The sequence below is a fragment of the Homarus americanus genome, unplaced genomic scaffold (assembly GCF_018991925.1).
Source record: "Homarus americanus isolate GMGI-L3 unplaced genomic scaffold, GMGI_Hamer_2.0 scaffold46197, whole genome shotgun sequence".
NCBI lineage: Eukaryota > Metazoa > Arthropoda > Malacostraca > Decapoda > Nephropidae > Homarus > Homarus americanus.
In genome coordinates this window covers 190,460-214,192 of record NW_024723050.1, presented here as the reverse complement: position 1 = coordinate 214,192, position 23,733 = coordinate 190,460, and the positions used below count along the sequence as shown (strand labels likewise).

The 23,733-nt window shown below is 42.4% G+C and overlaps 1 protein-coding gene across 8 annotated transcripts in view; it reads right to left on the bottom strand.

The window, feature by feature from the left end:
- Window positions 1-17,360, bottom strand: part of LOC121863221 (potassium voltage-gated channel subfamily KQT member 1-like) — a 70,178-nt gene extending 52,818 nt beyond the window's left edge. For 3 of the 8 annotated variants that reach the window (XM_042361706.1, XM_042361711.1, XM_042361712.1), the window contains exon 1: window positions 16,204-17,358. In XM_042361706.1, the coding sequence (XP_042217640.1) occupies window positions 16,204-16,925 (722 nt within the window). In that variant the 5' untranslated portion in view covers window positions 16,926-17,358. Of the gene's footprint in view, window positions 1-16,203 lie in introns of all 8 variants that reach the window. The other 5 variants (XM_042361705.1, XM_042361707.1, XM_042361709.1 and 2 more) reach the window with 3 other exon arrangements.
- Between the last annotated feature and the right edge of the window lie 6,373 nt (window positions 17,361-23,733).

Below are 23,733 nucleotides of genomic sequence, written 5' to 3'. Positions count from 1 at the left end.
TAAATATCTCGCTGGGGGAAAAAACAGCACCAGAAAAACATAGAGACTGGGTGTGGATGAGGTCCCTTGAGATGACCGCACTCCGCCGCCGCCACCACAAAAAAAAGCTAAAAAAAAAAAGGAAAATCTATCTATATAAAACCCCCAACAGACAAGGCAAAAAGCTTTATCCGTTCTCAAAAAAAGGTTCATACAGTTACTTTATTTATAGATAAAGATATGGATACTTCTGGTTATTGTTTTTTTTAATTATAAGATAACGTCTTCGTCGTCTTAATGGCTTTAATTTCGTTCACATCACTGTTTTTATAATTATTTTCACGCCTTTCAGGTGAATTCAATGTTTACAGTCTTTCACAAGTTTATACGTCACTCGATGTTTTCACAGTCTTATAGTTTTTACCACAGTTCATCCTCTAATGCATCACACCTCCCACATCAGGTCAGAGAAGGTAAAAGCGATCCACCCCGGGAGCAAGAGCGTCATATTAACCTGACCAAGTGACCAGCAGCTCAGGTAAAGTAAAGCGTTAACATGTGAAATTATTAATAGAATCAATACCGCTTCCCTCCCTGACTCCTTCCCACCCCTCCCTGACTCAACTCTCTTCCCTGCCTGATTCGCTCCCTCCCATCTCTGACTCCTCTCCCTCCCTGACTCCCCTCCCCTTCCTCCACTCCTTCAGGGAGGTGTTGGGGCGAGAAAAGAGCATTGGCTTCGTATTTCCTCGATTGGCAAAAAGACAAAAACGTGCACAACAAAAGCTGGAGTTTTCTTTTTCCAGCGGTTGTGTTCACTCATCATCCAATTGAAAGAGGAGAATTTATACGAAAAAAAATCATCATCAACAACAACATTAGGGAAACACGTAAAGCTTCTCTTAAGAGTTTCACGAATCACAAAGGCTCGTTCTTTTTCTTATAGTTTAACTAAAGATCTTTTGTGTCAGTTTATTGTGCGAGTTTGTGACAATTTACTTCATCACTCGTTTAGGTAGTAGGTAGCAAGCAGTTACCAAACAGGGAGGTACTACCGCCTGGGAAGATATTGGAAGCATAATGTGTTGTCTAATGGGAGACTCTGTTGCCATATGGCATCACGAAAATTGTGACCAAGTCCCAAGTTGCTGATCTGACTTTCTGCCTCATTTACACACAATTGCAGGGTCTCATTTGTTTCTCTTACTATTGACAACACAACATACATATATTGTTTCTCACTTTTTTGTGTTTTTTCATTTTGAATTTCTTTATGGTTCTTTATTATTAAATTATTATTATTATTATTGTTATTATTATTATCATTATTATTGTTATTATTATTATTACATTTTCGCCCCCGAGGCCCCAATGTGGGTCAGTGACCTGTGCCCGGGTGGGCTAATCCCCGTAAAAAAAATCATCAGGTGTTCTAAATCTGTCCTTCGTTGGGTGGTTCAGCTCCAGTAACATAAGAACGAAGCAACTCAGTTGTTGTGTATCCAAACACAGAGTAACTCTCTTCACCTCGTTCTGGAGATCGTGGAAGGCAGCTGCAGGAGGTAAGCGGAGGTAGGTAGGTAGGTAGGTTCCACATGCTCTCTTCTCGATGCCTTTAACAGTGACGCTCGAGAAAGGCCAAAGGGCAGAAGGGAGGGAGGTGTTAGCGACTCTCTCAGCACTCCTTCGTTGCTGCATGGATGGGATCTCTCAATACACTTCTTCTGGCACGACTCGAATCAGCCAGAATGTTAACTTGCACCGGTATTTCCTTACACTCGCTGATTAGTTATAAGGCGCTGGTAATATCTTTAGAATATAAGAAAAAATATGATAATACAATCTTACGTGTTTTTAGAACTTTTTATCAAGATTAAGTATTTCATGACAAAAAATAAATCCTTTATTGGAATAGGTCATTAAGATTCTAACCTAACCTAACCAAATAAGTTTTATAGCGCTTTTTTTTTAATCTTTATAATCTGGGCGGAAATTAAAGTGACCAAAAATAAAATAAAATTATTCCAAGGTCATAGAAATTATGAAGTTACACCGACCACAAGAACCAACTTTTCAACATCTCTCACGAAGACAAGATACTATACTGTAGATGTAATAACCTGTGACCCTCCGAGGTTCTCTGGCCAGGTAGACACACCTTCATACCACCGCTTTGATTATTCAGGAGCAATTGTTTTCTTCAACACTAGCTGATGCAACAACACATTATATTACCGACTCACTTAAGCCACAACGGAAAAGATGGTACAATGAAACCTCTATTTAACAGACTCTACGGCGATGAAAGTTCACTATATCAAAGGTCTGTTGGATGTGAAACCTCAAGGATAATATGGAGAGAGAAATCTGTTATATGAAAGTTTTAATGTAGACCAAATGGAGTTAAATTTCCACTGAGACTCTACCTTGATACAGTACATTCCCTTACCGAGACTTTTTTTTGAGAAGCGTAAAGTTCATTAAAAATACAAAGCTTTAGTACAGCCAGAGAGGATCTTCCCGCTACACCAAGAACCTCCTCTGTCTAGACTACATCCTCAACAGAATATAAATACCACATCGTTCACAAACCATGTTAAGAGACTCACAGTAGATTAATGTTCAATGACTTTAGTTTCCCCCGACGTCAAGACTCAGTTATATATGGAGAGGTTTAGTGAGAATTGATCTAATGCTTCTACTGTTGAGATATATGTGAGAGGTCGTGTAACAAGGTCGGTCTCTCTCTCTCTCTCTCTCTCTCTCTCTCTCTCTCTCTCTCTCTCTCTCTCTCTCTCTTGTACCTTTCTCCTACTTTCACCAAGGTCTACAACTCTCACGTTTCTGATTTCTTCCAGAGAGAGAGAGAGAGAAAAGAAAATTTATCCAACATGGAAATCAGACCACCAACACGCAGCAACAAGAGGGGGATTTCGTCAACATGTCGGTCTGTGTATTGTTATTACCCACCTGTTATGCTAAAGCACACACACACACACACACACACACACACCATGACAGCCCCCCGCCCACCCGCCCGCCCGCCCGCCCACCCATTTGCTCACCTTCATATTACAAAGCCTAATCCAGCCCACTCTCGCCCACCCTAGTCCTTGATCAGGGGAGGATGAGAGACTGCTTAGCGAGAGGTGAGAGAACGTGCTTAGTGAGAGGTGAGAGAACGTGTTTAGCAAGAGGTGAGGGATGGCGTCCTAACATTCTCATCAGGAGGCTGCTTAATGAGGTGGGAGAACGTACTTAGTGAGGTGACAGAGACGTATTTTAGCGAGAGGTGGAGAATAAGTGCTTAGTGGATGTAGAGGGCGTGTAGTGGGGAGGTGAGAGGGAGACAGTGCTTGGTGGGAGGTGAGAGGGAACGTGCTTGGTGGGAGGTGAGAGGGAACGATAGCCAGGGGTGGAGAACGATGCTTGTGGAGTGATGGAACATGTTTGGCGAGGAGGTGAGGACAGTGCTTGAGTGAGGATGTGAGAGAACGTGCTTGGAAGGCAGGGAGTGGGGGCGTGCTTGGTGAGGAGGTGAGAGGAACGTGCCAGGCTGAGGAGGTGAGAGGGAACGTGTAGTGGGGAGAACGTGCTTAGTGAGAGGTGAGACACTGGGATCTCATGCTACAAGTGGGTTCATCACTGTTGCTCGCCAGTGTGGTGTGAGGAGGAAGAGGGGTAAGGGAGGAAGAGGTGAGGGGAGGAAGAGGGGGTGGGGAGGAGAAGAGGGTGGGGAGGAAGAGGGTAAGGGGAGGAAGGGGGGCGGGGAGGAAGGGGGTGAGGGGATGGGGGGGTGAGAGGGAGGATGAGGGTGACAGAGAGAGGGTGAGAGGGAGGAGGAGGGATCTTTGGCTTCTTCCGCCTATCCTCTGCCTCCACACACACACACACACACACACACACCTCATCAGCACCGGCCCTCCACAAGAAGCTCTACGTTCTCTTGTTGATGTGATTACGTTACATTAACCTGACAGCTTCTTATTGTCGGCCAGTCCAGCCTCTTACTGTGTCATTATGAAGAACAAACGAGTGAGATAATTCTCCTTTTGTTAAGTCGAGAGTTTGAGACACATTCCCTATAATGCCTAGTGAGAATTATAGATCATTATACAAGGTTATTATTATATATATCATGCTATATCAACTTATTTATATTCATGTATATATAAGAATATCATGGGATAAAAATCTGAATTAAGGTATAAGTAATTTCTAAGTATTTTATATAATTTTAAGGATATCCCAGACACTAAATTTATACTTTACATCACAAATATATATTTCAAGTGGTTAATTACTTATAATGTTTGTAAATATATAAATCTCTAAAGATGATGTAAATATAAAGACTACAGGATATAGTTCTAATTTACATAATCTTAGACACAGTCACACAAACTTATATTGTTTTCATTGTTTATTAATAAAAATGGGGGAAATATGTAATATTATTATCCATTTATAACTACCACTTTCCATCCATGGCGCCAGTAAACTCACAGTAAGTATGTATGTGTGTGTGTGTGTGTGTGTGTATGTATGTATGTATGTATGTATGTATGTATTGATGTATGTATGCCGCTAATATTCCTTTTGTATTATTATTATTTCAGACTTCCCGAACAGGTGATGACGCAACACGAACACGTCATCAATAATACCAACCAGCGTGACAACAAACCAAGGTGTACTTTTATTTTTGTCAGTCAAAATATTTAAGTGGGAACGTAACTTTTATATATGTATGTTTTGTGTGTGTGTGTGTGTGAAGGGGGGTGGGGTGTGGGGAAGGGGGGGTGGTGTGTGGGAAGGGGGTGTGTGTGGGGAAGGGGGGGTTGGGTGTGGGAAGAGTGTTAGAATATCTATTATACGTCTGTTTTTGTTAATCAGTGTTATAGTTTGTATTTGTTTCGTCATACTTTAACCTTAGGGCGAGTAGGTCTATTGCAACTGGTCTTTTCTATTAATAGTATTGTATTAATTTTATTTTTAAACAATAGCATAGAACCGTTCAATTTCTGCACGAATTTCGAACAGCGTCACACACACACACACAGTATGTCCCTTTGAGTCACAATGTCAAATTGAAGACCGCTCTTGTTCCCCGCGTCGTCCCAACTCATGCGTGTATTCTCAGGTACCCGGGTTCGATTCCCTTTCCTCAGGTACCAGCCAGGTAAGTTAAATAAATTTCAACAGGGACTTGTCGAGACTCCCTCACCTTGTATTATCTGGTACCTGAGTTCGATTACTAGATTGAACGATGACTCAGGTATGTTGTTGTAAGTTTCATCAGGAGCGCCTCACCACCTGACACCTACAAGCGTTGCCCTGGCCTGTCGGGACCAGGCTTCCTGCCACAGCTCACTCCAGCCACCTGAGTTACATATACTGTGCAAGGTATCTCAAAGCACCTGCGTCTTTGTGAGTTTTATTGCGTTTGCTTCTGATTACATTGCACCCTCGTCCATCTGCATGTTTATTGAAATTACTAAGTTTGTTTTATTTCATCTTCTACTTTGTTTTACGTATTTATTGCCTCTCTAATCGTTGACAACACCCTCGCGTCAACACCCACAACACCAAGTAAACAAAAGAAGAGCGACACACGAGAGGTCTGGGGAGTTCACCTGTGTGTTACTACTAATGAACAACAACACCTGTATGAACTCCCTCAATGAAATCGTAAATAATAGTTCCTTCAACACTAATTTTGTAATATGTCATACAGAAGAACACGGTCGTTCAGTTTAGATGTAATTAAAAACTGAAAGGAAATAAAACAAACAAAAATTTCCCTCTCACGATTCCATAAAAAAAATTATCGATATATTTGTTCATGTAAATATGCCAAAAATACCTATTAATATGGGGGCATGTTTTGACCTCCCCGTAACCTTGACCTTTGACCTGAGACATGAATTTGGTCTTCAGCACAGCGTCTTATTAAGATGCACCAGCCTTCAAAATTTCATTAAGGGCGGTCCAACGGCTTCATGGATATTCTGGGACAAACTTTGCGGAAAATAATAATAATAATAATAATAATAATAATAATAATAATAATAATAATAATAATAATAATAATAATAATAATAATAATAATAATAATAATAACAATAATAATAATAATAATAATAATAATAATAATAATAATAATAAAATCTCTCTTTTAATTAGACCTTCACACACACACACTAAATATAGAATGATAGAGACAATTATAAAAACATAGGATAAAAAAGCGAAAGGGTGTTCCATAGACCTAACAACCTAATTAAACCAACCGGGATACAACACAACACTGGTCTCGGCTGCATATCATCCCCTAACAGTAGCATTAGGTAGCTGTTCTGCAGTTAGGTTAATTAGAGGCCACCTAATCAGTATAACTGGCTGTTGGGCACGAACCAGAGACAGTTAGGTCAGGAAGAGAGAGCTGTATCCACTCGCCCACCGCCTTGCCCCCCCCCCTCACCTACGTGGAATGTAAAACAAAAAAAGTGAAAAATTGCAAGAGGAAACGAGCCAACGAAAGCTACAGAGTTTTGAAGAGAAGAAAAACCTGTATTGAAAGGAAGGGAAGTGAATGAGAATGTCGAGAGGGCAAACGGAAACAGCAGTTAAAAATGAATGTTGGTTTATATTGTGAATAATAAAAATACACAAAAAGATGAAAGGAAGACGTGGAAAATCATCCTGAACAACTACTGAATATAACAGGTGAAACTGATGTGGATTTATCACATTTGAGACGAAAGGGAGAGAAAAGTATAAAGTCAAAAGTTATAATTAGCCAAGCAGAGATGAGTTAGGCTGTGAGGAAACTGTAAGGCGCGAAAGGAATTTAAAGAATCAAAGTGTACAGTAAATATTAAGAAAGCTACAGTCCCCTTCACTAGTGCGTTCACAGTGGCTCGTCATGTAAACATTCCATAAATCATTATCTTTGAGGTTATTGTTTTATTTTTTTATTTTTTTTTATTTGATTCTATAGTCTGTTTACTATTGCAAGTTTCCTTCTGTCGAATGTAAACAAACACAAGGCTGCCACACTGCACAAAACCTGACGAGTCCCTGTAAACGCACTAGTGAAGGGGACTATACATGAAAAACAGATAGTATAAATGAAAAGAGAGTATGAGTCATGTAGAATAAATGGAAAAACTCCCAAATGGTAAATCCAGACCATGTGACCAGTTCCCCCATATAAAGGAAAGAATAATCCAATAACATTTATGACTTTAGAGGAATAAATTTGTGAAGTAAATCCGGTAGGGTATATGATGGTCATTATCTCAGTAGGGGTTCAGAAAATAATGACTGTGTGTAGATTAAGTAACTAGATTGAGGAGGAAAATATAACTGAGGGCTGGAAATAAATTGTTGATAAAAAAATAAAGTAGGAAATACTGAAATTGTATAGGATTAAGTTGAAATACTTGAATATGGTTTAATGTATTGGAGCGTTAGGAAGGGAGGAGGAAGTAGTTAAGTAAGATTACGTCAATATTGAGCAATGTGATTAGTAGGATTACGTCAATATTGAGCAATGAGACTATATATCTCCAGTGTTTTCATGGATGGAACGACAAGAGAGTTGAGAGTGATGGCGAGGAGAGCTAGCAAGACTGACAGCAATATGGGGGTGCAGAGGGGAACCATAAGTTAACTGCACCATACAGATGACACTACTCTATCACATGACGCAGAGGGAAAGTTGCAAATGAAAATGAATGAAATTGTAAAGAATGCAAGAGAGACATAATGTTGAATGTAAACCAATAAAATAATGACAAATGAAAATAGGATAGAATATGGGAAATGAATCTTTATATTAATGAAAACAGAGTAGAGGAAAATATAATGTTTTACTGTAACTGGGAGTGGAACCATGAACATATTATGACAGACAAACCGACTGGGAAATCTTATGAATGATAGAACAAAGTTAAACTAGACAAAGACGGAGATACCGAGGAGACAGGTGAGCTGATATTAGTGTACAGGTATGAAATATTAGACTCGTTACTGCAGGAGATAAAGGTAAATTACAGGCGATGGATCTGTTGTGTGTCCTTTGGCAATATGTGAAGTAAATACGAGGAAATTAATATGGAACAAGGAGAGAGGGAGCAAACATGGCAGTGAACAGAGTATTGTACAGAGACTAAACAGAGAGGAATGAACTTAGATGTGGTTGATTGGAGAGAGATTACTGGCTATGAAGAGTGATGGATCTCCAGTAAGCGGCAGTGTGTGTGTACTGTATAGTCAGGTAGCCTGGCGTTGGGCGGTCTGTGGGGGTGTTAATGAGTGATGACGAATTGGATGAAGTGATTATTTACCTTTCGTCTTTTGTTCATAGTTTCCCCCTTAGCGTTTATTTTCACCCTTAGACCCAAGCTTCACCCTTAACCTCAAGTTTCACCCTTAGACCCATGCTTCACCCTTAACCTTAAGTTTCACCCTTAGACCCAAGCTTCACCCTTAACCACAAATTTTATCCTTAGCCCCAAACTTCACCCTTAACCTCAATGTTCACTCTTAGCCCCAAACTTCACCTTTTATCTCAAGTTTCACCCTTAGCACTAAGCTTCACCCTTAACCTCAAGCTTCACCCTTAACCTCAAGCTTCACCCTTATCCCCGTTTCACCCTTCGGCCCAAGTTTAATCCTAAATTCATAATTTTTATCATAAATTTTGACCCTTTGTTGCCTCTTGTTCCGGTCCACACAGGGTAAACAGTTCCTTGCCCCACGTTTCTTCCCTCACCCTAGGTTTCGCCCCTTGAGGTTCACCGCTTGCCAATTGTTCCATCCCTTACCTCAATATTCAACTCTTTACCCCAAGTTTCGCTCTTCCATTAAGTTTCATCTTCATATTTGGATTCTGTCGCCCCCTTGCAGTGTCAATGAGTAGGGCGGGGCGGGGCGGGGCGGGGCGGGGCGGGGCGGGACGGGGTGGGTCTGGATGGGGCGGGATTGGGTAGGGCGGGGCGGAGACAGACGGACTACATTAAGAGGACAACTGCTCACGCTTTTGTGTCGAGGACTTTAGGCCGATAAGATCGATAAGGCTTTGTTGGTGCTGCTCCGCCAAGGTCCTGTCTCCCTACCTTCCCCCTCCTCCTCACCTTTTGTATACTGTGTAGCATGCAGAGCCACGGCAAACAGAACCACGGCCACTAAAAATCACCGGCAAACGCAACTAAGGTGTTTTTCTCCTCCCTTTTTATCCCGGGCCTCATACACAACCACGGTAAGCAGAACCACGGCAAGTACAACACGGCAAGCATAACAAAGGTGTCTTTCTCCCTCCTTCGTACCCACGTCAAGCTTTGAATCCTAGGCCTCATGTATACCCTCGGCAAGACAACTCCACCAACCACAGCTACAAAAAAAAAATGCTCGAACAATACGCTAACACGACTATCTGAAGCTGTATCCAACCACACAATCACAGCTACAGTCAAACAACACTATGACAGAAAAAAAATCATCAGCTTGGTACGTTCGCCATCTCGTGTTTCTACCAGCCGCAGGTAATCACAACCAGCACAACTGAGAAACTAAACGTATATGCAAACACTACTGTACTGACCACCAGGTGAATCTCATACCCACGATAAATTCAACACCCGCAAGGCATTAAACAACGTCAAACTAAACCTACGATAAACTAGAGATTATTATATAAAATATGAAGCTCGTAGTAGCGATATGGTTCAGGACCCGATCTTCTGAACTCTTTGAAGACTACTGAGGGTGACATATCGTTCCTATCCCTTACCATCATCATAATTTTTTTTTCCCAGGAATCTCTATACAAGTTCTAAAGACTCGTTCTCATCTACACAAAGACTAGAAGGATGAAAGGACACTAAGAGGTGGTGAGGTACGGAGGAAAAACAGAGGACACTAAGACTAGGGTGATGAGGTACGGAGGAAAAACAGAGGACACTAAGACTAGGGTGATGAGGTACGGAGGAAAAACAGAGGACACTAAGACTAGGGTGGTGAGGTACGGAGGAAAAACAGAGGACACTAAGATTGGGGTGATGAGGTACGGAGGAAAAACAAGACACTAAGACTAGGGTGGTGGTGCGGAGGAAAAACAGAACACTAGATTGGGTGATGAGTACGGAGGAAAAATAGGCAAGGATGGTTTATAATACGTTATGAAACGCCTCTTCAGCCTCCATTGATTCCTCAACACAGAGGAAACAGCCTTTGTGGGTCTGGTATACTAAGATTCTGAGAGAGAGAGAGAGCAGTGTTTGGAGGGTCTTATCATTATATCACATCGCTCCATATGTAGCTGTAGATGACCAGATAAGAGGTACAGTGTGTGGTAAATGACAGTAAATGACGATAAATGACGTGGCTATTCGGTAATTAATTCTCGCGAGTTAACCGCTCCTGCTGTTGCTTTGGCTAATGATGTTATAATTGTTCTCCTAAGGCGAAAGCTCACGACACACACACACACACACACACACACACACCTACCTCCCTCGCCCATACATCATCATAGGAAGGAGAAAGAGAAGAGGGAGGGAGGGAGGGAGGGAGGGAGGGAGGGAGACGTAGGGAAGGGAGAACACAGTAGTCTTAAGGCCCAAAATGACAGGAGGTGCCAGCCATTCATCCATTGTCTACTGGTGGTATATTAAAGGAAACCGCTCCTCCTCATATACCCGTCTCCCCCACCCGCCCATACAAAGGTCTCCCACACCCACCCGCCCACAAGTCTACAAATATTCCCCTCCCTACCCCACCCACACGCGTATATACTAGTATATTACTCTTCCCCATCCACCCACACAACTAACCCACCCACTCAACCGACCCGCCCACACAAGCCACCCTATTAAGGCCTATAAAGAAGGAAGATCAACAGACGCTCACTACACACAACATCTGCAATCACTGCATATGTGTTGGGTTAAGCCTTTAAGTATATACAGTATATGAGCATATGTGTATTTTTATAGCGCACACACCCAAGTTATTAGTATATATGTATATTATGTATAAATATGTATATGTACGTGTTTAAGCATTCAAGACTTTTTCTAAGTTTTTTGCCTCTGAATGGAAGCAGTGAGGGTCGCCAACAGCACACAAGCAAGGTCACGTCGCTATGAACTTTGAACGTGTCGCTTATTGTTCGACTCACGTGCCGGGAGTGTTAACTGTTCAAGGTGCTCATCCTGGTGACTGAACAGAGTCGTGGGGGGGTCTCATTACAGGGAAGATTAGTCTGGTGATTCACGACCTGTCAGTCTGTCAGTCTCTCTGTCTGTCTCTTCTGACGTTTGTCCAATAATTTGTAAAGCCGACTTCTTTTCTATCTGTTGCTCTGTCGGCCTCTTCCACCACCTCCTCCTCCTCCTCCTCCTCCTCCTCCTCCTCCTCCTCCTCCATCATCATCTCCTCCTTCATCTTCTCCTCCCTTTGAGGCCATGTGTCCATCTGTCGAGTTGTCTGTCAGTGATTGAAGTGAAGCTCGGATGGAGAGAGAGAGAGAGAAAACACAACCCCCCCCCCCTGGAGATAAACATTGCCTGGGTCTGCAACACATTGAGCTAGACACAAAACGTCCCACAAATAAGAGACACACACGAGCGTGGCCGTCAACGAGGTAGTCTGCGGCTGTCAGCTGGTGATGGCACTGAGCTATTGCTAAGTTGACAGCTGAAGTATCTTACCAGAGTTGCTAAGGACAAATATTTCAGACTCCCAACGTGGTCGACTCTGGGGTTTAGGACTTTGACACATTCTTTTGTTCCCACTGAGATTATAGTCTATTTTGGTGAATTCTTAAGATAACTCTTAAATGTTTCAAGGATACAATACAATACTTTCAAATAAAATACAATTATATTTTATACTGCCCTTGCTTGTCTCTTCAGTACCCTCCCTCACCCTCAACTCCCCTCCCTCACCCTCAACTCCCCTCCCTCATTCTTCTCTCCCATCCCTCACCCTTAACTCCCCTCCCTCACTCTTCACTCCTCTCCCTCACCCTTAACTCCCCCCTCACCCTTCACTCCCCTCCCTCACCCCCTCCCTCACCCTTCCACTCCCCACCTCACCCTTCACTCCCACTCATTATCGGCCTCCTCCTCACTAATTCTCCTCACCTCACCCCACCCCTCACCCTTCACTTCCCACTCATTCACTCTCCTCCTCACCTTCACCCTCCCTCACCATTCACCTCTCCTCACCCCCCCTCCTCACTTCTTCACTCCTCACACCCTTCACTCCCCCACTCACTATTCACTCCTCCCTCACCTTCACTCTCACCCTCACCTCCGTCCTTCTATGATTGGTGTACTTAACTTGTACAATACGCACCCTAAACTTATTCACCAGCTGAAATATGAACCAACTTCACCCACTGGAGAGGAAATGTTCCCAACTGCTGACGATGAGGTGTTATTATAACGTAAGGAGATTAGATATAGAATGGTTAACGTTGCTAGGTTGGGTTGGGTTGGTTAAGGCTGGCTGGGTTGGCTATTGGGTTAGTTGGTTGTTGGCTGGCTACTAATAGCTGGTTGGGTTGGTTGGTTAATAAGTTGGCCACTTAACGCAGTCAGTGACCAATTCGCCATATTTAACTGATCCAAACCTGAAACTAACTAATAAATACCCAATAATTCACAATAAACATAAAACACTACAAAACTTACATTATTTATTATTATTCAAAAGAGATAAATCACTTTTAAGAGTTCTAAAAATACTGAGAATTTGTTTATCTATTTTTTACCAGACTCTCTACTTACCAATTGAGAAATGAAACAATTGAGAAATGAAACAATTGAGAAATGAAACAATTGAGAAATAAAACAATTAAGGAATGAAACAATTGAAAAATGAAACAATTGAGGAATGAAACAATTGAGGAATGAAACAATTGAGGAATGAAACGATTGAGAAATGAAACAATTGAGGAATGAAACAATTGAGGAATGAAACAATTGAGGAATGAAACAATTGAGGAATGAAACGATTGAGAAATGAAACAATTGAGGAATGAAACAATTGAGGAATGAAACGATTGAGAAATGAAACAATTGAGGAATGAAACAATTGAGGAATGAAACGATTGAGGAATGAAACAATTGAGGAATGAAACAATTGAGGAATGAAACGATTGAGAAATGAAACAATTGAGGAATGAAACAATTGGAAAGTTATCGAAAAAAAAATGTCTCGGTTTCAGGATACTCACCGGAGAAACAAGGCGACAAAAATCTCAGGAGTGTTGCCAGAAATGTCTTGTAAGATGTTGGTCGCTAATAAGAGCTATTGGGAGACGATTTACCTTGTGTCTGTAGGAGTTTTGATACGTTTTGAACACGCACGCACACGCACACACACACACACACACACACACACGCACGCACGCACGCACGCACGCACGCACGCACGCACGCACACACACACACACCCTCCCCCCCACACTCACGTCCTGACCACCCCCCCCCGCATACACACCTATAAGCAGAGGGTAGGATATACCGGTTTTATATCATTTACAACGGAGACTCTTGGTTCGATTAACTATTGGGAAGACAGGACCCACGTTGGCCTGAGTCATATGTGTGTAGAAGTGTGTGTGTCCCCTTAACTGGTGGTGTAATGGAGCCTTTAGAGTCTCAAGGGTTATTCTTGTATATATCAAAGAGGATTTAAGGGATTTTAGGACTGGATAAAAGGGTTTTGTACATATGTTAAGGGGTTTAGGTCTGGATATAAGGGTTTTGTGTACTCTCTCTCTCTCTCTCTCTCTCCTTCTCTACTTTTTTTCTCTCTACTCCACTTTCTCCCTTTCTCTATTCCACTCTTTCTCTCTCTATTCCTCTTTCTCTCTATCTATCTCTACTCCACTCTCTTTCTCTATATTCCTCGCTCTCTCCCTCCCGTTCTCTTTATACCATTTTCTCTCCCTTTCTCTCAATCCCCCTCTCTCTCTATTCCTTTCTCTCTACTCCTCTTTCTCTATCTTTCTTTTGTCTTTCTCTATTTCATTCATTCGTGACACTCCACATATACCCTTCACTTCCTTGTTATTAAATTCCCCATCACTATCTCTCAATCTCTCACAATGGTTATTAACACGTTTATTCATCTCTCTCTCTCTCTCTCTCTCTCTCTCTCTCTCTCGTGCTTAATGTACTCTCTACAATCCATCCTTCTCTCCCTCTTTGATAATTTGATCCATTACGTCATCATCATCACTACTAAAACATCATCATCATCATCACTACTAAAACATCATCATCATCATCACTACTAAAACATCATCATCATCATCATCACTACTAAAACATCATCATCATCATCACTACTAAAACATCATCATCATCATCACTACTAAAACATCATCATCATCACTACTAAAACATCAACATCATCATCATCATCACTATTAACATCACTACCATCACCACCACCACCACAATCAATATAATACCTACAATCACAAACAATGGAACTGTCATAACAAAAAACAAACCATCATGAAACACAACCCACAAGTTAATAGACTTCAATGAAAATATCCAATCCACCTCCTAATGGCTTGGCTGTTGTCGTGTCCTCAATGTCATTATTAAAATTTTAGATAAGAGATTCTATAAATAACCACATTAATGGGAGTATCAGTTTGGGAAAAGAATAAAAATTAAATTAAGTTCCTTTAAGACGTTTCAGAAGACCTTGGAGATGAGATGATGAGTGATGCTGCGAGACAAAAATAGAATGTTGATAAAATGAGTCGTCCACTGGGAGGCATTCTACTGGGGGGACGAGGTGTGAGGGAGTCTGGGAGGAGTAGAGGGGGGTAGGGGGAGGGAGGGTAGAGGGGGAGGTGAGGGGGTGAAAGGGTAGGTAGAAGGGAGTGAGGAGGGAGAGGGAGGGATGGGGGTGAGGTTGTTTTGCCTCCTCCGTTCATCACCTCACTCACCACCCTCCTCCTCACCCTCCCTCACTCCACACCACCCTCCTCCTCACCTCCCTCACTACTCATCACCCACCTCCTCCTCACCACACCCTCACTCCTCACCTCCCTCTTACCACTCTCATCTTATCACTCTCCTCCCTCACCCCTCATCTCCCCTCCTTTCTTCACCCTCCTCCTCACCACCCTCCTCACCTCCCTCACTCTTCACCCCACCTCACCCCTCTACCCCTCCTCCCTCACCACCCCTCCTCCCTCTCCTCCCTCCTCACCTCCCTCACCCCTCCACCACCCCTCCTCCTCCACCACTCACTCCTCACCACCCTCACTCCTCACCACCCTCACTCCTCACCCCCCTCACCGTATTGGATCTTATCATTGTCTGCAGTCTGAATTTTAATGGGATATTTGAGACAGTCACGATTATTTCTTCCTGGAAGTTCATTAATTGTAAGTTGATCTTCAGTGATGCGTAAAGTTCTCTTTGTGTTGTAGATGAAAATACAAGAACACGAAATTCCAATAAACTTCTATTTAAGGAATAAGTCATTTGCATAATAAGAATCTAAATGAAGTTATCCATATAACAAATTTCTTCTGTTGTTGAATGATTCTAAGATTTTATAGATACATTTTTTTTAACTATAAATCAATTTCCTCTAAAATCGTCTTATTTCACTTTGCTTGATATTTCATTTAATTTTTTTAATTCTGGAGAAGGAAGATTTGTACACCATTAAATTCTTTAGATTCTGACGTATTAAAGTATAAGTAATGTCTATGTTGATTGTTTTTGTAGTACTCGACAGCAGGAGAGCCCTAGAGTACACATATAAGAACATATTAGTGTGATCATCACCATTGCTTTGCTAACTCGGTTGATTTTACTTAATAAACGTACTTACTGTAGCTGATTACATGAGGAACGAGAAACAGATATTTGACAACAGACATCAATGAACATACTTTCAAAACTACCATTATTTTTGTCTTACCTTGTTGATGATTTGTTGTTCAATTCCTCATCTTTACCATAATTTTTTTTGGGGGGAGGATGCACAAGTGTAAAACAATTGAATAAAAATCCTTTGTCTGATTTTACACGACAATGCATAACCAGAATAATGATGAAAGGCTTGTGGTAGAGAGACCTGACACTTACACAGGCTTAAGTGTATACTCTATGTCAGGAGAGGGAAGACATAGACACGGTACAAAAACTCGGTTATGTCTGTACTTACACGACGAAGTGGTAAAAGAAGCAGCACCAGCCACAGGGATGCTCCAGGAAGAGGTAGGTCTTCTCCTTCATGGTCTTGCCCTTCTTGTTGGTGAACACATACTTAGCCTTGAACGCCTGGTCCATCGGCAGGAAGATTGGGTAGAAGTTCTCCGGGTAGGAGGCGGACGTGGTGACGTTGACGGTGATGGGTGGAGACTCCTTACTGTCCTCCTCCCGGGGTCGTCGCCGGATAGGGGAGGGATGGCGCTTGTGATGGCCGTGGCCCAGTCGGCGGCCAACATAACGACGAGCCTGATTGAAGCGGCGGCCAGGGTCCCCAATGTGTCCGGCCTCCACATCCATGCCAGGACCTCTGGGATTGTCTGAAGGTAATATGTCATGATGGCCATTGTCTCTGGTGTCCGCCAAGGAAGACTGCAGGGACAGCCAGGGGGGAGTGTCAATGTTGTGGGAATCTAGCATGCGCTTCTCTTCAAGGTCAACCTCAGAGTCGAAGCATAGAGCCGTCTCCAGAAGTCGATTCGGAATTTCTTCGTAGGACCTTCGTCGTCCTCCACTCCGGTAGCCGAGAGGAGCTCGAGTCACAGAGAGAATAATGTCGTCAGGTGTGCCAGAAATACAGGAGATGCCAGAGAAGTTACTTTCGGTCGTTTCCTGCCGGTCAAAAAATCTTCGCCGCGCGGACACAACACCTCCATCTTCCCTCCCCTCCCCCAGCATGGCCGCCGACACTGTCGTCTGAAGCAGTTCAGAGGGCTTCCTCCCTCAGTCCTAGGCTGTTTCCCCTCACTCCTTCACTGTCTCCCTCTCCCCCGGCAAGGATAGAGTTACTACCGTCAACAATGGTTGTCACAAGGGTTCGACATTGTTCTCTGTCAGCCAGCCGCTCACTATCATATACTGCACGTTAGACAGGCCAGCGCACTCGACACACAATCACTTTTTGCTTCTGACCTTCCCTCCCGTGCACTGAGGTCACCTTTGACCTGACCTTGCCCCCGGAATGTCATCCGTTCCAGGTTATGATCAATTATTCCGTGGGAACGCTCGTTGCCGTTCACGATAAAGTTCATTTTTTTAGGGGGTTAACAACTGGATTTTTGGCAAGAACATTTATTGTGTTTTATGCTGAAAAAATAAAAGTCCTCATATACAAATTGACAGCTACAAAAGTGAGTGAATAAACAAATTGTCAAATATGAATTGATGTCCATGTCATGCATGCGTGTACATGTGGGTACGGGCGCGCACACACACACACGTATACATTTTACATTATTATACATGCGCTCGTTCATGTGTATGAGTATAAATATTTCTGTCTACATAGATGGACAATACACAAAGGCCATTCAGTTCAGGTAGTGTGCTTCCATAACACACATTGCCTCCCCTCTACGAGTGACCTAGCGGAACACCTCACTGCCGACCTAAACACACGACTCTACCTTAATACACCTTCATCAACCTTGTTTTACTCTCATACAGGTTATTATCAATACCGAGGTCGATTTTGACCCATGAAGATTATATTTCTACAAACCTCACAGAAGAAATAGTACGTCTTATATTCCTCGAGTCCCAAGCTATAATCGTTTTAACCCTTTGAGTACAACCTTGAGAGTACAATGACAACCTGATGGGTACAATGACAATCTCCTGCGTGTAATATCACCCTATACAAAGGAACAGATCATCGTATTCAAAGGTTTAAGACGTCGAGTTTGTATACTATAAGATATGTAACTGATCCTTAATTAAGTAATCTAATATAACCTAGATTAACCTAACATAACCTAGATTAACTTAACCTAACCTAACCTACTCACAGCTTAGATTAGTTTATGTATTTTCACTCGAGAAAAAGAAGACGCCATTTGTGTTTACAAGAGATGCCGGGCCGAGTGTGACGACCGATACGATATTTTATACTAAATTCTCCCCTTCACCTGACAAATACCTCACTAAAAATTATGAATAAATGAAGAAAGATAAATATAAATAATTAAACACAAAGAATAAATAATACTATATAATTAGATAAACGTTTAACAGAAAGATTAGCTGGTAGGAATTATTCTTTTATCAACAACATATGGGTTCAGGTATCCAAGATGGCTGACTGTATCCCTCCAGCCAGGTAGATGACACACTCACACCTGGAGAGATCACACCTGCTAATTAGGAGACTCTCGGTGGCCAGGTAATGTGTCAAGATTGATGAGGCCGACTGGAGCGCCAATGGTTAGGATATATACATATATATACATACATACAATACATAGACTTTACCTGAGAAACAGACAGATACAAAGACAGACAGACAGAGACAGACAGGCAATCAGACAGACAGACAGACAGAAAAATAGCAACAAACATGAACACATATATAAAGACATACATACAGACACACGTTGACGTATCCAGACTTGACAATGGTTGACGTCACCCAAGAAGGTCCCTCAATACACCAACCTTTCTCCCTCTGATGGCTTTCTCTCCCTCCCTCTCTCCCCCCCCACCCCCTCCCCCTCACCCCTTGTCGCCTACCACCAGGAGAAAGGAACCGCTCTGCAATTTGAGTTGTGGTAAAAGGAGGGAGAGAGAGAAGCACATTTGGTGAATAGCATCAAATATGTTTCATATAAAGGAGCTTCCCTCCCTCCCTCCTTCCTTCCCTCTCTCCCTCCTCCTCCTCCTCCTTCCTTTCCTTCCTCTCTCCTCCTTCCTTCCTCTCTCCTCCCCCCTCCCCTCTCTCTCCCTTGTCCTTTTACATATCCTCCTCCCACACTCTGCCTCTTCCTCCTCCTCCCCACCCTCCTCGTTCGCTCCCATACTCCCTTTCTTCCTCCCTACTCTCCTCCTCCCTTCCTCACCCTCCTTCTCCCCTTCCCACCCTCCTCCTCCTCCCCACCTTCCCTTACATTCAGTTCTATCAAAGACATTAATGTAATTTTCTAGAATATATGGATGGTGGAGACTTTTGTTATGGTTTCAAGAAAAAATTATCTATTTATGTATTAGTTTTCTCAGTCAATTCCCAATGTTTTATTTTTTATTTTGGGTTTCTAATTTTTGGAGGAAGGTTGTCTGGGGGTAACATTGTGATTATTGTTGTTTCTTGGAGTTATTGAAATTATATAGATGTACAATAGGTGTGTATATATATAGTATGTTCTAGTCTCACACACACACACACACACACACACACACACACACACACACACACACACACACACACACCCTCGCCTTGTTGGGTTCACATTGCTCGTATTGTTTACACCTGTCCGTATGTCCGTATATCTGGACTGTGTATGTATACCGGTACTATGTATGTATATTCTGATTCAATATTAACTTTTATGGAGAGAGAGAGAGAGAGAGAGAGAGAGAGAGAGAGAGAGTTCTTTCTTGCACAGAAGGAAAATCCATGAATATATGTCTCAATTTTTCCCTCTGCCTTTCCAAAACAAGATACCTGACCAGGTTTATAGAATGCCCATCAAACACTGCTCTGATCTCTCTCTCTCTCTCTCTCTCTCTCTCTCTCTCTCTCTCTCTCTCTCTCTCAAGCAAAGACCATTGTTACCTGAGAACATTTTACCAGGTGAAATATTTTAACATCTTGAGGCTCTTGATACTGTCTGCCTTAACGAGGAAGTTGGGTGTGGGATTGAAGATGGGAGGGAGGGAGGGAGGCTAAGGAGGAGGCAAAGGAGGGAGGCTAGGAGGAGGGAGGAGGCTAAGGAGGAGGAGGGAGGGAAGGGGAGGGAAGGGAGGAAGGGGAGGAGGGAGGGAAGGGGAGGGAGGGAGGGAGGGAGGGAGGGAGGAGGGAGGGAAGGAGGGAGAGAGGGAGGGATGGAGGAAAGAAAGAAGGTAAGAGGAAGAATGGATGGGAGGGAAAACATTCCATTTTCTCCACGTAAACGGACAATATTCGTCTCGTTAACCCCGATAAAACCAACACCTTGAATAGACGAGTTGAGGTTTATCCTGCGTTGCCATGTTAATGAGGTCGAGTTGAGAGTTCGGTTTCGTTAGGTCGGACTGGGTCGATTCTAAGCTTGGTTTGAGGCAGATTAGATTAAATTAGGTTAGCCTGATTTAGATTTACCGTTTTGGGGGTTGGATTAAATTATGTTTGTTTCAGTTAAAGATGGATTAATGCACGGTGTACGTAGAGATTAACCCTGAAAGACTAAAAATAAAGTTAATCTAATCAGAGTTTGGATAAATTTAACTTGAAGTTGGTAATATCTGTTCAAGCTTGACTGGGTAATGAAATACAATAAATGACTGATAAACTTAATTCACCTCAAAACCCTACAATAAAAATACCCTACCAGTTCACATTGACTCATCATATATAGAGAAAAAGGCAGGTATGAAACAGATGAATTCATAACAATACCTGCAGAGTTTTACCTGCATGTCATTACCGAGGTCGAATTCACCTGGGTTTATTCTCATGATAACTTGGCTGTTTATTTAGAGGCAAAAATATAAGTTCAGTGTGTACAGTGATGCGCCCCTACCCACCTGTACCCAAAGGGCCATTGTTCCACCACCTTTACTGTGAAATTGTCTCGTTTTGTTCCCCAAGAATGAGGAGATGAGTTCCCCCATTTGTTCACTGACCCGACACAATGACCGTCTTGATTTCTTTTACTACGGAAGAGGTTATTTTTGGAGCGTCCGTCACTGATGAACAACTGGGGTACAGTCTCGCCCAAAAGTTGGTTAACTCTCCCAGCCAGCTGTTGCTTCACTACCTGCTTCAGATGTATGAAACTGTCTCAGTACCAACCAGAACATGAAACCGATACGAATGAATCTAAAGGTTCGAAGTAAGAGACTCAAGTTCATACATATGAAGCAGGCAGTGTAGCAATAGCTGGCTGGTAGAATTATCCAACTTTTGGGTGAGACTGTACCTCGGTAAACAGGCAGGGTTGGGTTAGGTTAGGTTAGGTTAGACGAATATTATCCCCGACAGCTCGCAAGTCGCCAAAGATATATCGCGAATTCTTGACTGGCACGAGGACAAAGACACAAGTTCTCGCCTTTTCATCTTATCAACGAATATGAACAGACATGAGAGAGAGTTGATGAATGGAAGAGGAAGGGGAAGGGAAGGGAGGAAAGGGAAGGAGCCTGAATCCACTGAATGGAAGTATAAGTCTTTCTGTACGTTGATTCACACCCAATGGTCGCCCGCCATACCACCTTAAGAAATGACATAAGATATTTTAATATATTATAACAAATCACTACTTTCGTCTTATTAATTAAATACCCAGGCAGGTTAACTCACTGTACTCGGGATGATGATGACACTGTCCTCTGAAGGTTAAACTATTGTACTCGACGGGTTTACTAATGAACTGAAGAGAATGGCATTGTACTCTTAGTTACAATATCGTACTCACCAGGGTTAACTCACTATACACACCGTACTCAAGAGGTTTAACTTATAATTCTCAAGTACAAACACCACTTGTATCTTGTTTACAAACGTACAAGAGTAATTTATTCCCTTATTTTTTTTCTTTCAAGTAGAGAGATCAACAAAGGCAATATTACCCGGGGAAGAATTACTTTATTTACCCTCAAACACTAAATGAATTACGCATCTGCAGTGAACACGGTGACTACCCAAACAGGTCTTATTAATGAGACTAATAACATAATCATACAGGTAAATGAAAGACAATAGGCATTATTAAAAACACGAACTAACCAACATCACCACCACAAGTCAGTGTTTGTTTACATTCTGGTGATCGCTTCTACTCCGAGGCAGAATCGAACACCACCAAATCATTTTTTTTATTATAATTTCTTTTCCGCCTTTAAAACTTATTTCCATAATACTATTTCTTTTTAATATATTCCCTTTTTTATTTATTTTACTCCTTTTAAACAGTATAGAGAATGCAGTTTCCTCACGCGTATAGAAAGAAGAGAAAATAAGTTCCCTTCTTGAGGAATAAAATGACCCGTTCCTCAAATGGTGAGTTAAAGAGACGCCATTATGTCCGCGACAATGAACAGGGGAATGACCCAAACAAAGACCTTCTTCCCCCGTCTACACTCTTCTTCCTCTACTCTTATTCTTCTCTCCATCCTCCTCTTATTTTTCTTTTCCTCTTCCTTTCCCTCCTCCTCTTCTCCCACACATGTCAGTACTCCCCTTCCCCCTCCCCCTCCGCCATGTCAGTACTCCCTCTCCTCCTCCCTCACATCCTAAATACTTTTCCTCCTCCTCTTTCTCCTTCACCATATAAGTACTCTCTCTCTCTCTCTCTCTCTCTCTCTCTCTCTCTCTCTCTCTCTCTCTCTCTCTCTCTCTGCTCTCTCACAATGTCAGTGTTGGCCCTCCTCTTCACCACCCCCCTCTCACGACGTCAACACTCTTCCCCTTTCCCTCTTCTATTCTTCCTCCTCTTTCCTCTTCCCGTCAACACTCTTCCTCCTTCACGTTCTCTCCACCATTAAATTTTTCAGAGAGAGAGAGAGAGAGAGAGAGAGAGAGAGAGAGAGAGATCATAACGATAAAATAGACAAACTTTAAATAATAATAATAATAATAATAATAATAATAATAATAATAATAATAATAATAATAATAATAATAATAATAATAATAATAATAATAATAATCTCACGAGCAAGTTTAAGTCGTTGTAGAAATTCTTAATGGTGCGTTCATTCTTGGCCCCCTACCCGCCTTCCCTTCTCTAGCACCCTTGTCCCCTCCCCTCCCCTACCTTCCTTCTACCTAACTCTCCTCCTTCCTTCCCCTTACCCTCCCTCTACCCCACCTATCCACCTATTCTTCTCCTTCGCTCCCCTACCTTCCCCCCCACACCCCCCACCCAACGCCCTCACCCACCTACACTTTCACCTCAGAACACCAACAAGATTTACCGTCGCCGTCCACTACTGTCAAGGAAGTTAATGGAAAAATGGCCCGGCCCCTGAGTGCACCTGTCCCGAGATGTAATTACCAGATTAATATGTCACTGTACTGGATCCTGTCATAGATAACAGGTAAGAAAAGGTGTGCCCCTCTCTCTCTCTCTCTCACTGTTCCTTTATCTTCTCTCTCTGATTCTCCTGTTTAATTTTCTGTATTCTGTGTGTGTGTGTGTGTGTGTGTGTGTGTGTGTGGTAGTATGCTTGCGTGTATGTATCTGTGTGTGTATGTGTGTGTGTATCTGTGTGTGTATGTGTGTGTGTGTATGGTGTGTGTGTATGGTGTGTGTGTGTATGGTGTGTGTAAGTGCTCTCCTGTTAACGGCCAACCGACAATACACTTAAAAAAAACAAATAAAAATAAAACTACACGTCAACCCCAAAAAAAAACCTTACGACAGTTTCTTCCCTTAACTAGAAGAGGTAAAATAACACACATCTATTTAACAGCAGAGTTCCAGAAGGTCGGTGATTTAGAAGTCTATATGAGCGCCATTCATCTGCGTCTTGGCTTAAGGAAACTGCCAAGGCGGTGTGTGTGTGTGTGTGT